The 14220-nt window shown below is 24.8% G+C and overlaps 1 protein-coding gene across 3 annotated transcripts in view; it reads left to right on the forward strand.

Annotated features, from left to right (window-relative positions):
• Window positions 1–559: 559 nt before the first annotated feature.
• The window catches only part of LOC100210820 (suppressor of tumorigenicity 7 protein homolog), a 45328-nt gene continuing 31667 nt past the window's right edge, over window positions 560–14220 (forward strand). Inside the window, exons 1-4 of one of the 3 annotated variants that reach the window (XM_065814671.1) lie at window positions 560–873; window positions 4953–5035; window positions 5207–5330; window positions 10869–10923. In XM_065814671.1, coding sequence (XP_065670743.1) covers window positions 684–873; window positions 4953–5035; window positions 5207–5330; window positions 10869–10923 — 452 coding nt within the window. In that variant the 5' untranslated portion in view covers window positions 560–683. Of the gene's footprint in view, window positions 907–4952; window positions 5036–5206; window positions 5331–10868; window positions 10924–14220 lie in introns of all 3 variants that reach the window. The other 2 variants (XR_010642762.1, XM_065814670.1) reach the window with 2 other exon arrangements.

Raw genomic sequence — 14220 nt, forward strand, 5'->3', positions numbered from 1 at the left:
TCAGACTAAGCATGTTCAGTTTTTAGGGGCTATCTAAAAGAATAAAACGGTTAAACGGAGCAGCCGTGGCGCAATCTAAGAGATCTTACTCAAAACCCAGAGGTGCTTTTTGATAAGACAGTAAGGACTTCTGAGAGCACCTAATTAACTACAATATATATATTAGTAGACGGTTGCTATGGTCGTTGCCCGTCTGATAAATGAATGCAATATAAGAGGGCTCTTCATAAGAACCGGCATTAATCCATATCCTACCACGATCCCCATTTGGAGATTTTTGGAAATTATCTATTATTTACGCTATACCAGCCACGATCCCCAAATGGGACTTTGTATTTTTTATAACAATGTTTTTTTTTTTTTATTAATTTAACTTGGATAAATACTTTTCCAGTTAAAAAAACAATTATATTTTACAAAATAAATGTTTTAAAAAAATTGGCAGGTAATGGGTTAATAGGAACCACAAATATATAAAGCCCTCTTACATGTCTTACATTTTTCGGCGCCGTACAAGCAAAAAAATAAAACGTATTTTAAAATTAGTAGCATTTTAAGCAGTTCTGCGTTTTCTTTTTATTAAAGCAATGTTTAAGCACTGTTTTTTACAAATAAGTAAATAATATATAAGGATTATAATAATAAAATAGATAATTTTTCGTGGCTTGTAATATTTTTAAAAGATGGCGGAATCAGAGGGCATGTGTGAAACACAAAATACCAATACTGTGCTAAAAACTACGATTTCAGATCGTATTTATAATTTTCTCATAATAAGCTTTGAATATATTTTTAAATTTTGGTTTCTTGTGTTTTTCATGATAGTTTGGTTTCTTAGAGAGCCAATAAAACTAGCAGATGCAAGTAATACAGGTGAAAGAAAAAACAAATATGTTGTTTATCTAGGTTTTTATATATATATATATATATACATATATATATATATATATATATATATATATATATATATATATATATATATATATATATATATATATATATATATATATATATATATATATATATATATATATATATATATATATATATATATATATGTGTGTGTGTGTGTGTGTGTGTGTGTATATATGTATATATATATATATATATATATATATATATATATATATATATATATATATATATATATATATATATAAAGAAAATATTATATATTATATATATATACGTTTGTATATACATATATTATATATGTATATACAAATATATATATATATATATATATAATATATAATATTTTCTTCATATATATATATATACATATATACACACACACACACACATATATATATATATATATATCTGTGTGTATATATGTATGTATATATATATTTATATATATATATGTATATATATATATATATATATATATATATATATATATATATATATATATATACATATATATATATATATACATACATACATACACACACAGATATATATATATATATATATATATATATATAATATATATATATATATATATATATATATATATATATATATATATATATATATATATATATATATATATATATATATATATATATAGTATTTCAGCATAAAAAGTATAAAAATTTACAAACTTTAAAGTAATAGTATTTATTTTTCTATAAATGCTTTAATCTTCAAATGACATTAATATAAAAGATCTATCTTTCCTTGTTAAATAAATAGTTACATTAAACTTAACAAAAATAAATAATTTTTGGTGCCCTGTACTAATTTTTCAAGAAAAGTAGTTTTTGATACATTTCTATTTTTATCTTAATTACTATTAAATCAAAATTGTAATATTTTTGCAAAGGGCACCAAATTATTAAAATTGCAATCCTTTAAGCATATAAAAATCAAAAAATTATTTTCTGGTTCTCTAGCTGTTATCCCATATGTCTTAAAACTTGGTTGGATTACAACATTTATTCTATTTTTATGCATAACTTTTTGTTTACATTTTAAAACAATCATGTGACCTTTAATATTTTAGGAGTTAAAAAATAGCGATTTGCTTTACTTACTTAAATATTGCCTTTTTCAGTGAAGATTCTGGTTTAAATAAATTTCTTTTTAAGTTAAAGTGGCCTTGCAATGTGTATATTTAATAATAAAAATCTAAAATATACTTTTTCAATTTTTTTTTAATAAAAAATGACAGCAAATTACTAAAATTTAGTCAAGCTCATTATTTGGCGTGTTTTATCTAAAATCGAAGAAATTTTTTAATCATTCATTTAATGTCATATGTAAAACATTTCGTTGGTATTTATATTCTTTTTACAGAACAAAATTATCTCTAATATTTTAAAAGTTTAAAAAGTTTTAGTAGCACCTACTAAGTGATTATTTAAAAAAAACACAAGAAGTCATAAAGTTCAATTAGAAACAGCCGTGATATATATATATATATATATATATATATATATATATATATATATATATATATATATATATATATATATATATATATATATATATATATATATATATATATAGGTATATGTATAAATTAATTAAATAATTGAATAAAGTAATTTAAAGAAAAATTCCTGTCCCATGCCAAACCTTCTGTCAATGTAGCAGCACATTCCTTTGTAGCAGCAGGTTATAAAGTAGTTAATGTATGTACTGAAGCCAATATATATTCCTCATGTTTAAAAAGAAGCGAAAAAAAAAAATTATTTTTGGTCGCTTAACTTTAGCTATATCTATCTCTCTCTCTCTTTGTATATATATATATATATATATATATATATATATATATATATATATATATATATATATATATATATATATATATATATATATATATATATATATATATATATATATATATATATATATATATATATGGCAGGAGTGAATTTATTAACTTTGATGTGTGAGGAAAATATATTTGCAACAACAATATTCATTAAAGATTGTTGAAGATGACAAATAAGAAATTTCGAGAGGTATATAAAATCAAGAGTAAGAGTTTGATGAGGGTGATAAAGAAAGGCAATATTAGTGTAGACTAACTTTGCAATAAATTGTTTATATTCTTTCCATGAGAGGTTAGTAGTTAATGATAATTCTTGAAGTTGTAAAGCAGGAAACCCATTAGGAATGCTGCTATTTATCAATTTAAAAATGTTGGAGGCGTAATTTTTAGGATAAAAATAACACCAGCCTAAGTTTCATCACAATGAAAGTCACAAAAAGATTTCCAGTTAACCCTAAGGTAGCAGTAAAAAGTGCAACTATAAGCTAAATTGATTATTTTAATGAGTTGTCTAAAGCGCCATAAGGATAAGAAGGAGAAACTTAGCACAATATAGGATCATAGAGAAAACAAAAATTAAGGAATTATCGTAAGTGATTTGACTTATCTAATTGACACATCAGTAAATTAACTAATTGTGTAAGAAGTTAAGAAAGTTCTGAGCTTTAGTGCCAACAGGGTAGGTGATATTCGAGTCAAATTAACCAGTGTGATAAACATTAAATTTACCAATTAGGACAATAATTTGATCAGAAATGATCAAAACATAATGTTATAGTAAAACAAGAAAGTTGATTGATTAAAGAGTAGCTAAAATTTAAAAGATAAAAAAATGAAAAGCCAAATTTAAATTAGTCTTACAAAGAGTAACTAGATTAGACAAAAAGGCAGATGAAAATTTTCTTCTAAAAAATGTTTGTAAAAAATTTAATGATAATGATGATTTATTATGTTTAATTTAATACTAAAGTTTTTATTTAAGTTATTACAGATAACTTGACTCAAACAGTGCTAGTACTTGGCATCCTAAGCAATAAGTTATCCTGCAGTCTTATTTCTGCTATTTTAGAAAATGTTAAGAAAGTAATTTTTTGTGGTTTTGATAATGCACACCATAAGCAGTAATAGGGTTTTACTTGGTAAGCAAGATTGACAGTTAAAAAGTGTTTAGAAGTACTGTACTAAACTTCAGAAAAGTTTGCATTTTTCTAGACTACAGGTGCCCTCTCTGGTTTGGGAAGGTGAATTTAAATGTTTTATATTTAAATAGTTTTTTAGTAAGGTTTTAATGAAATATTTATGCATTACCTGTTATCAATGTAGTTTATCCTGTTATCAATGTAGTTTATAGCTGCTTAAACTTTATTCATCAAGTAATTCTAATAGAAATTTAGTTAGTTGTGTTTATTAAGTGTTTTAATAATGCACAGTTATAAATTTTGATTTCATTTTTTATGTGAACATTTCAAGTTCCTTTAACCTACCCAAGTCCTTATACTATATGTTTCTTATTATATAATGTTAGTTGAGTAAATCATTCTGCTTATCACTCTACTCTAATGTTTTAAAATAATTTGAACTATATTCATTAATCTATATAATCTATATCTACTCAACTAATGTTTTAAAATAATTTGCATTATATTTCTGAATTTTTTGAATTATATATCCGAGTTCAATCCCCAACACGTCCCTGGTAGTACCGCGCTCAACTTGTTTCTCTGCGAAGCGGCCTTGTTTGTCAAGTTTCGTGTTTCGGAGTTATAGAGTTGAGAGAGGGTTATAACTACATCTAAGTAGCCTCCTCATCTGTAATGGCCTTCTGGGCCTTTAGGAAGTGAATTAACAAAAAAAAAAAAATTACGAATCTATATAATTCTTGTTCTTGACAACAAATTTTTGTTTCTGAAAAAATAAGGTTTTCCTCACCACCATCAACCATGTCCCTACGGTCAATCATGTCCAGCATTAATCTTATCCACTATCTACTCACATCCAAATCTATCCACCATCAACTTTGTTCACCATCCACCTATTGTCAAATCTTTATCTTTATATAAACATATAATAGAGCTTATACTTCTTATTGATAAAGTTCATTCTTATGTGATATATAGGCAAAATATTGTTTTAATTTGTGTTCTGACAAGCATTTTTATTTGTTTAGTAATAATGTTTCTGTCCACTCTCACCCCAAAATTTTATGTGGCGTTAACTGCAACATCATCTTTTTTGTCTGGTTTAATACTTGTAAGTTTTGTTTTATTGTATGTTTTTTTTTGCTTAGTTCTAATAAATTAAACAGTTTTACTTTCTACTAAATATAAAAAAAGAAGAATACGCTAAAAGAATAGTTCTATTGTTTTGTTTATATACTTGAATCTTATTAATTTATTATAACCTTTTTAATGTTTTTTTTAGATTTTTGATTGGTGGTATTTTTGCAAATATGGGAGTTCTTTTATAGAATATTTTTCAGTCTCCTATTTTGGTCCATTTCTAGGACTTATTCCAAATCAACAAAATACAAAGCAATTAATTGCTGGTAATAATTTTTTTTTTCACTTATAAATTTTTTTATTTTGATTTATTTTTTAATGCAACTATAAGATGGTTTGACAAGTTATTACGAGTATATATAAATCATATTACAAAATAAATACACAAGAAATAAAAGTTTAAGAATTAATAAAAAGTATTTAATTATTTAAATGCTTACTCATTCACCTAATACAATTTTTAACGCTGTAAAGTTCTTTTTTTTTGTTTTTCATATTTATTGACATTAACTTTTTTAACTACCGCAGTTTACTAAATTACAGTAAAACTAGTTTAATTGAATAATTAACTCAATACAGAAATTTTATTATGTTTACTTAAATTCCCATTTTTTATATATAAAATTATTTGTATTTTTTCTTGACATTTACACAAACATGTTTTTTTTATAACTAAATGAATAAAAAAGATTTTGTTTTATCGAATATGTATTAACAGTTTTACAAATAACATTTATTTTTTATTTTTAACAATTTCACAGATACATGAAGTATGGAATAAGTATTAACAGTTTTACAAATAGCAATTGAGGTCTTGTTAAGAAGTGTTATGCAGATTGTATTTTATGTATGAAATGGCAATTTGCATACACATTCAGCAGTTTTATGTTAAACAAAAACTGTTTTATTTTGGAATATTTAAATCATCTTTTAACATCGTTTATGTGAAATTTATTTAGAAAGTATCAAGTCTTAAAAAAAAAGCATTTTACAGCAATTTTTTTGTTAAAGAAACTGATTTATATATATATATATATATATATATATATATATATATATATATATATATATATATATATATATATATATATATGTATATATATATATAATTTTTTATTTATTTTATTTTAAAAAAGAAGAAGTGTTTTTGTTAGATAAAATTTGTTCAAAAGTTATGATTGAATTAAAAATGACCAAAATCCGAAAAATTTGTGTATCAGGAGCTTACAGCAGTTTTTTTTGATTTTTGACAAACCATAACTTTTTAAATAAAGATGGTGATCACCTGAAATTTTGTAGGGTAATAGTTTTTCACCCAAATAATCCATTATTGCAGTTGTTTTTGACTGATTTTTTACAGTTTTTGAGTTATTGCACCTTAAAGTTGCTAAATATTGCAACATTATAAATATTTTTTCGAACTTTAACGTGTTACAGTTTAATATTTACTTATAGGAAGTGGATTTTTTTGTTACCTTTGTGTACTTAGGGTCACCACTTGTTAGAATAATCAAAATTATGCATAAATAATTAATTTAGCACATTCAGCAGCCTATTGAAAAATCACTTTTTTAAAAAATTATGATAAACTACATTGACTTTGCTGGCATAGAAAATAGCGTAAAAAGTTGAAATAATTTATGAAACTTTTTAATGTTGAGGTTTTATATATAGACAATCACCAAAAAAACTTTAAAGACCTATACTCTATCTTATGACATGATTGTAGCCTTTTGAGAGTGATGATATTTTCAAAAGAAGAATGTTATTAGACTATGAGCTAGCCTTAGGTCATAGTCTAATAGTTAGTCATGGGGATGTCAGTAGTATATTTTTTATTTATCTGTGAATAAATATATTCAGTTTTCTTTTTAATGACATAATGTCTTAATTTGTACTACTAATAATAACATAATTATTGTCGTAATCAGTGTCTGATATTTGTTAGTTTCTTTGAGGTTTTATATGCTTATGTCTTTTTTAAACTTTTTAGATTAGTAATAAAAATAAAAAAATAGTAAAAAATGACAGAGAAATGTTGTGTGGGGAAAGTTTTAAATGAAGATTGCGACAAAACATATTATTGTAGAATGATTGGAAGAATAAAACTAAAAGATATTGTGAACACAGATGTTGAAGTTTTAATTCAAAGAATTGGACACACTAAATGAGGAGATATGTTTTCACCATGAAAAAGCCTATATTTCTAAATATGAAGCGCTTCAAAAATACTGCTGTGATCTGTTTAAAGTCCACAAGAAAAAAATTATTAAGGGATTGTGTAAAGTCGATATTTTAACAGCAAGTCAACTTAAGATCAAACCTGGTCAAAAACTTTGCACTAACTGCTTGAATGAATTCAAAATTGAACAAATTACAGGAAAATTCAGTCAAGAAGATGAAGAATTAGATGTTGATGATGAGAAGTTTAGTTCTTCAGACCTAAATAAGACAGTTTTAAATAAGAGTGCTTCTTTACTGGAAATATCTCCTCTAAAAAATGTAAGTAAATGTGACAAATTAGAATATGGAAAGCAAAAAGTTAAAAATCTGGAAACAAGTATGACAAGCCTTGTAGCATCAGCATTGGATATAGACCCAAAAGAAATAATATCTGAGAAAAAGCAAAAGTGCATTAACTGTAATGATTTAGACAAACTTTTAGATGCAATAAAGTAAAAAGTAAAAATCAGTTTGAATGAAGAAAAAGTTCAGTTACTAACATTAACTCCTGATAGTTGGTCAATTAAAAAAACTTGCAATGCATTTTCAGTTTCAGACCATCTTGTTAAGAAAGACAGAAAGCTGAAAAATGAAAAGGGAATACTTGCTAAACCTGAGGCTAAAAAAGGACATCCTTTGGAGGATATTGTTAAGCAGAGAGTCATTGAAATATATGAATCTGACCAATACGCTAGACAATGTCCATGAAAAAAAGACTTTGTTTCTGTGCGTATAAATAATGTTAAAGTTCATAAACAAAAACGCTTAATATTAGTTTGTTTAAAAGAACTTCATCTGGAATTTAGGAAGTTATACCCTGAACACAAAGTTGGATTCAGCAAGTTCTGTGAACTAAGGCCAAAGTGGTGCCTTACTGTTGATTGTAGTGGAAGCCACTCAGTTTGTGTATGCTCTTACCATCAAAATGCTAAGCTGATGTGCTCTGCTCTTCCTAACAGCCATTTAATATATTACAAAGATTTAATGAAAGTATGTGTTTGTAATATAGATAGTCGAAACTGCATTTTTCATCTATGTTCCAACTGCCCTGGTAAAATAAATTTGAAGACTTACTTAGAAAATGTGTTTGAAAAGAATGATTTTGATTTTGATGATCAGATCACATATAAACAATGGGTGTCAACTGACCGAACTGCACTTATTACAGTATAAATAAGCGTTAGTGAATTTATTGAAACTTTAAGTGAAACTTTGATGACCTTTGTCACCACCACTTTATCAAAGAAGCACAGTCTTCCTACTTATCAGAGGCAAAACAAACATTAGACCAATATACCTGCATTATTCTGATGGATTTTGCAGAAAACTATAGTTTTCTTGTACAAGATGCTATACAAGGGTTTTACTGGCAAGCCGATCAAGCTACCTTACATCCATTTGCTGTTTATTATAAAGATGAAAAAGATCACCTTAAATGTGAATGCTATTGTTTAATTTCTGACCATCTTTGTCATGACCAATCAGCAGTCCATTGTTTTCTCACAAAGTTGCTCCCTATGGTCAAAATCAAACTACCCACAGTGAATAAAGTTAAATACTTCAGTGATGGTGCTGCGTCACAGTATAAAAACTACAAATGTCTAATAAACTTAATTTATCACATTGTAGATCACCAAATAAATGCTGAGCATCACTTCTTTGCTACGTCACATGGCAAAAGTCCATGTGATGGAATAGGAGGTACTATAAAAAGAGAAGCAGCAAAAGTTAGTCTACAAGCAGCAATTACAAATCAGATTCTCATACCACAAGATCTGTTTACATGGGCTCAAAAAAACATCAAAGGTGTAAACATATTTTATCTTTCAAGTGATGATATTAATAACCATGAAACAACTTTTAACCTTCAGAAACGATATGAAGGGATGCGCACAGTTCCGGGAACAAGAAGCTATCACTGTTTTGTACCAGATGGAGAGAAATTGTTTTTACAAAGAATTTCTAGTGATGCTGTCTTTGATACTCATGTGTTAAATGATGTTAATTTGATTTAAAAAAATCCTTCAAATTTTCAACCCAGTAAATATATTGCATGCTTTTACGATGAAGAATGGTACATAGGGCTTGTGGTTGATATTTGTAATGAAAACCAAGACGGTAATGTGAAGTTTATGCAAAGAAACAAATTAAATTTAAAATGGACAAACGATGCATGATCAAGTCGGTGTTGGGTTCCGTTTGACAAGATAATATGTCAAATAAGTGTTCCATTGATTAAAAGTATAAGTGCTCGTGACTATATTCTTGCTAGTAATGACTATGACAGTATTATGAGTTATATAAATCAGAGATAAGCTAATTAGTTTCATGTATACATACTTTTTCTTTTAACTGATTATCTTACTCTTTGAATGCACTTTTTTACTGTATAGTTTGTATAAAATTTGAGGTATAAATTTTGTATGTGGTATGTGGTATTTTTTTGTTCTCCTTTTAATAAATATCATCACTCTCAAAAGGCTACAATCATGTCATAAGATAGAGTATAGGTCTTTAAAGTTTTTTTGGTGATTGTCTATATATAAAACCTCAACATTAAAAAGTTTCATAATTTATTTCAACTGTTTACGCTATTTTCTATGCCAGCAAAGTCAATGTAGTTTATCATAATTTTTAAAAAAAGTGATTTTTTAATAGGCTGCTGCATGTGCTAAATTAATTTTTAATGCATATTTTTGATTATTCTAACAAGTGGTGACCCTAAGTACACAAACATAACAAAAAATCCACTTTCTGTAAGTAAATATTAAACTGTAACACATTAAAGTTCGAAAAAATATTTATAATGTTGCAATATTTAGCAACTTTAAGGTGCAATAACTCAAAAACTGTAAAAAATCAGTCAAAAACAACTGCAATAATGGATTATTTGGGTGAAAAACTATTACCCTACAAAATTTCAGGTGATCACCATCTTTATTTAAAAAGTTATGGTTTGTCAAAAATCAAAAAAAACTGCTGTAATCTCCTGATACACAAGTTTTTCGGATTTTGGTCATTTTTAATTCAATCATAACTTTTGAACAAATTGGTCAATCAAGCTGAAATTTTCTGGATTGTATTTTTTTCATAAGATCTGTGTGTGGTCAAAGTTTAAAGCAAATCTGATATTGTACCCTGGGGAACTTTCAAAAAACTAGGTGATTTGATATGGAATAACCCTATAAGTATATATTTACATGTTTGCTAGATTGTTTCGCTTAGCTTATTTTTTTTGTAACTTTTTTTTTTTTAGACAATAGACAATTTTTAAGACAATTAAGACAATTTTTTTTTTTTTACATTGTATTAAGACAATACACTATTTTTAAGTAACTTATTTGCAATGAAAAAGTATTGTTTTTTGACATTTCAATCAACATTATTTTTTTGGAAATAGATTGATTCTAGTAGAATGAATGAATTTTAAATGAATTTTAATTAAATTTAAATTAGTAGTATCCATTAAATGAAGAAACAAAAAAATGGTACAAAATTTAAATATTAATTTCCTAAAAAACAATATTTCAAAACTTTCAATAAATTATTAATTAAAATTAATAATAGATATGTTTTTTTAGAGTGTAAAGTCTGGAGAAATCCAATGAGTCTTCTTCGAGGAGCTGAGTACCAAAGGTTTATTTGAGTCTATTATATTAAATATATATGCATATATATATATATATATATATATATATATATATATATATATATATATATATATGTATGTATATATATATATATATATATATATATATATATATATATATGTATGTATATATATATACATATATATATACATATACATATATATATATATATATATATATATATATATATATATATATATATGTGTGTGTATGTATGTATGTATGTATATGTATATATATATATATATATATATATATATATATATATATATATATATATATATATATATATATATGTATATATGTATATATGTATATATGTATATATATATATATATATATATATATATATATAGGCCCGGCGCTAAACATTCCAAAGGTGGGTGAAAAAAATATTTTAAGGCCTCAACAAAATAAATTCTGAATTTTGTTATCTATTTCAATACTAATTTATTTGAAAGATTGTTATAATTATCTTGAAAATAGTACTTTTCAAAAGCAATACTTCTAAATAATGTCAATGATTGGTTAGCGGGAAATTGCACAGGTGTAATCAGGGCTGCTGAGAGCTTTCATGACACCCTAGGCATTGTAGCAATTAGGCGCCCCTATAAGCGTGTTTTTTTAAAAATACATGTACAAGTTAATGACTGTTTTCATTTCTAATACTGTTAATTTACATCCATATTTTCAAGAAAATTGGATCTTATTATTTATTATCTTTGGATTTATTATCTTTGACTTATTATCTTGGGATTAAGTAACACTTTTGTAACACAGTCACTGATTAGGATTAGTTTACTGATTCTTTAGCATTAATATTAAAAGTATTCCTTTTTTTTTTTTTTTTTTACTTGCAAAAATTGTTAATATTACTATGTCATTTAATAACATAATTAAATCTAATTTTGTTTTTAACATATATATGTTCAAATGTTCTCAAATCTCTTGTTTTATAGTGGCTCTACAATCATTTTTAAAAATCAGTTTTAGTTTACTTAATGGTCATTCACCTTTAACAACTGGTGTTGCATTAAAAAAATTCAAATTTAATTATTTTATTTAAAATTTAAGTAGTTTATTTATTTATTTTTTCTTTTTTTGTTTGTCTTTTTTATTTTAATTTAAAACTTGAATAAAGCATTTGTCTTTTAATTTTTGTTTTAATTATTTTGTTCAAAGTTTATATTTAATTTTTTGTGTGTTTTTGCTGCTTTTTTTTTGAATAATTTATCTAGAATTTTAATAAAACATTCATTTTGCCAGGTTTTTACTTCATTTAAAATTTATTCAAAGCATTCTTTTCACTATTTAAAAAAATTTAAATAGTAAAAAAAGTTGCATTTTGAAAATTGCACACAACAGCTTAAATATGATTATCCGGACAGCACTTTTTCATACACTGGCAATTTTAAATGGAGAAAACATATATCTATGTATGTATGTGTATGTATATATATATATATATATATATATATATATATATATATATATATATATATATATATATATATATATATATATATATCCATAATGAAAAGAAAATTGTATATTTATAAACTCACATAAATAAGGTTAGGTGTCAATCATATAGTTAAAAACTAGTCAATGGAGTGACACCTGAAAAAAAAAAAAAAAATTTATAAAGAAAAAAAAAAAAAAAAAGAAAGAAAGATATAATAATATAATAAAAATAAAAAAAATAATGTAAATAAAAAAACAAATAGTAACTATATCATAATAACTTTACTAAAAATTATAACTAATGGTTAAAATAATTATAGTAAAGTTTATAACTACGATAGAAATTAATAAAATAAACATAACAATTGCAAAAATAAGACAATAACCATAAAAACTATTACTACAATTGAATCACTATCACTATCATTATAAATAATGTTAAGATAAATTAATGATAATAGTAATATTAGTAGAGTTAAAAAAGACAGTATAAAATAAAAGTAATAATAGTTTTATAATTACTGTAATAATAATAAAAGATAAATTTAATAATAAGCAATAATAATAAAAGATAAATTTAATATTTATTAAATATATACTCAAATATAAATTTCTTAATTTGGTTTCGATTGAGAAGAAGAATGTTAGCAATAAAAGGGTATTTAGTTAAAATCTTTTTTTTTATAAATGGTATTATTTGGTTCCAGTGAGAAATACATTGATTTTTAATAGAGAGCTTGTTATATTTGATAGTGCTGAAAAAGGAAGTGTGCAAGTTAAAATTTTCAGTATATCGAGTGTAATATTTGTGTGTCACTTGTTTTAATAAAAAAATTATTGAACGAATTTGGTAGCTTATTTTGAAGAAAATCAATCACAAAGAGACAATTATAATGCTTTACAAGATCTTGAAATTTTAGAATTTTTAATTCAGAAAACCTATTTTCGATATTGTATGGTAAGGGAGAAAATGTCATAATTCTGGAAGTGCATTGTAAACTGTTTATATGATGTAATAGAAAACTACCTTTTTGACCCCAAACAGTGCAACAATAACTTCGATGTGAGAAGAACAAGGAATAGTAAATTGATATTAAAACATGTTGGGGAACATAGTGTCGTATTAATGACAGCATACTATTGGCACGTGAGATTTTTTATTTAATTGAATTAGTTGATAGTACCATGATAGGTTTTTGTCAAGAAATGTCCTGAGGTATTTTATATATTTAGATGGGAGAAGTCTTTTACCATTAATTCTAATTTTCACATTAATAAAGAGAAAGGAATCGAACCCTTATATTCTGGTCATGAGCCAAATAATTTTCCATTAGTTTACTCTTCTTCTTTTAGAAGATCAAATAATTAAAGTTCTTAAAAATTTTCAAATAATTAAAATTTTTAAAAATTAGGGTCAGCATTCAGCAACTGCCAACCTAAAAGTGTTTGAGGTCAGCAAAAAATCGCTAACCTCGTTTCTATGTTTTATGGTCAAACCTTTGTTTTACATTTTTTTTGTCGACCTCACACAGATTAAGGTTAGCAAATTAATGCCAACCTTATTTTTCCTAATTCCAAGGTCTGATATATATATATCAACCTTCAGAATTAAGAAAAATGAGGTCGACAATAATTTGCCGACCTTATAAATAAGACCCCATATGACCAGAGTTATTAGTCCTTGGCCTTGACCTTGCCTTAAGGCCAAAAATTAAGGTCTTGGTCTTGACCTTAAAATTTTTGGCCTTGACCTTGATTGTTTTGGCCTTGGCCTTCATAATAAAATACATAAAATTAAAGAATTAAAAGTTTTCACTCT

The sequence above is a fragment of the Hydra vulgaris genome, chromosome 12 (genome assembly GCF_038396675.1).
Source record: "Hydra vulgaris chromosome 12, alternate assembly HydraT2T_AEP".
In the NCBI taxonomy this organism is placed as follows: domain Eukaryota; kingdom Metazoa; phylum Cnidaria; class Hydrozoa; order Anthoathecata; family Hydridae; genus Hydra; species Hydra vulgaris.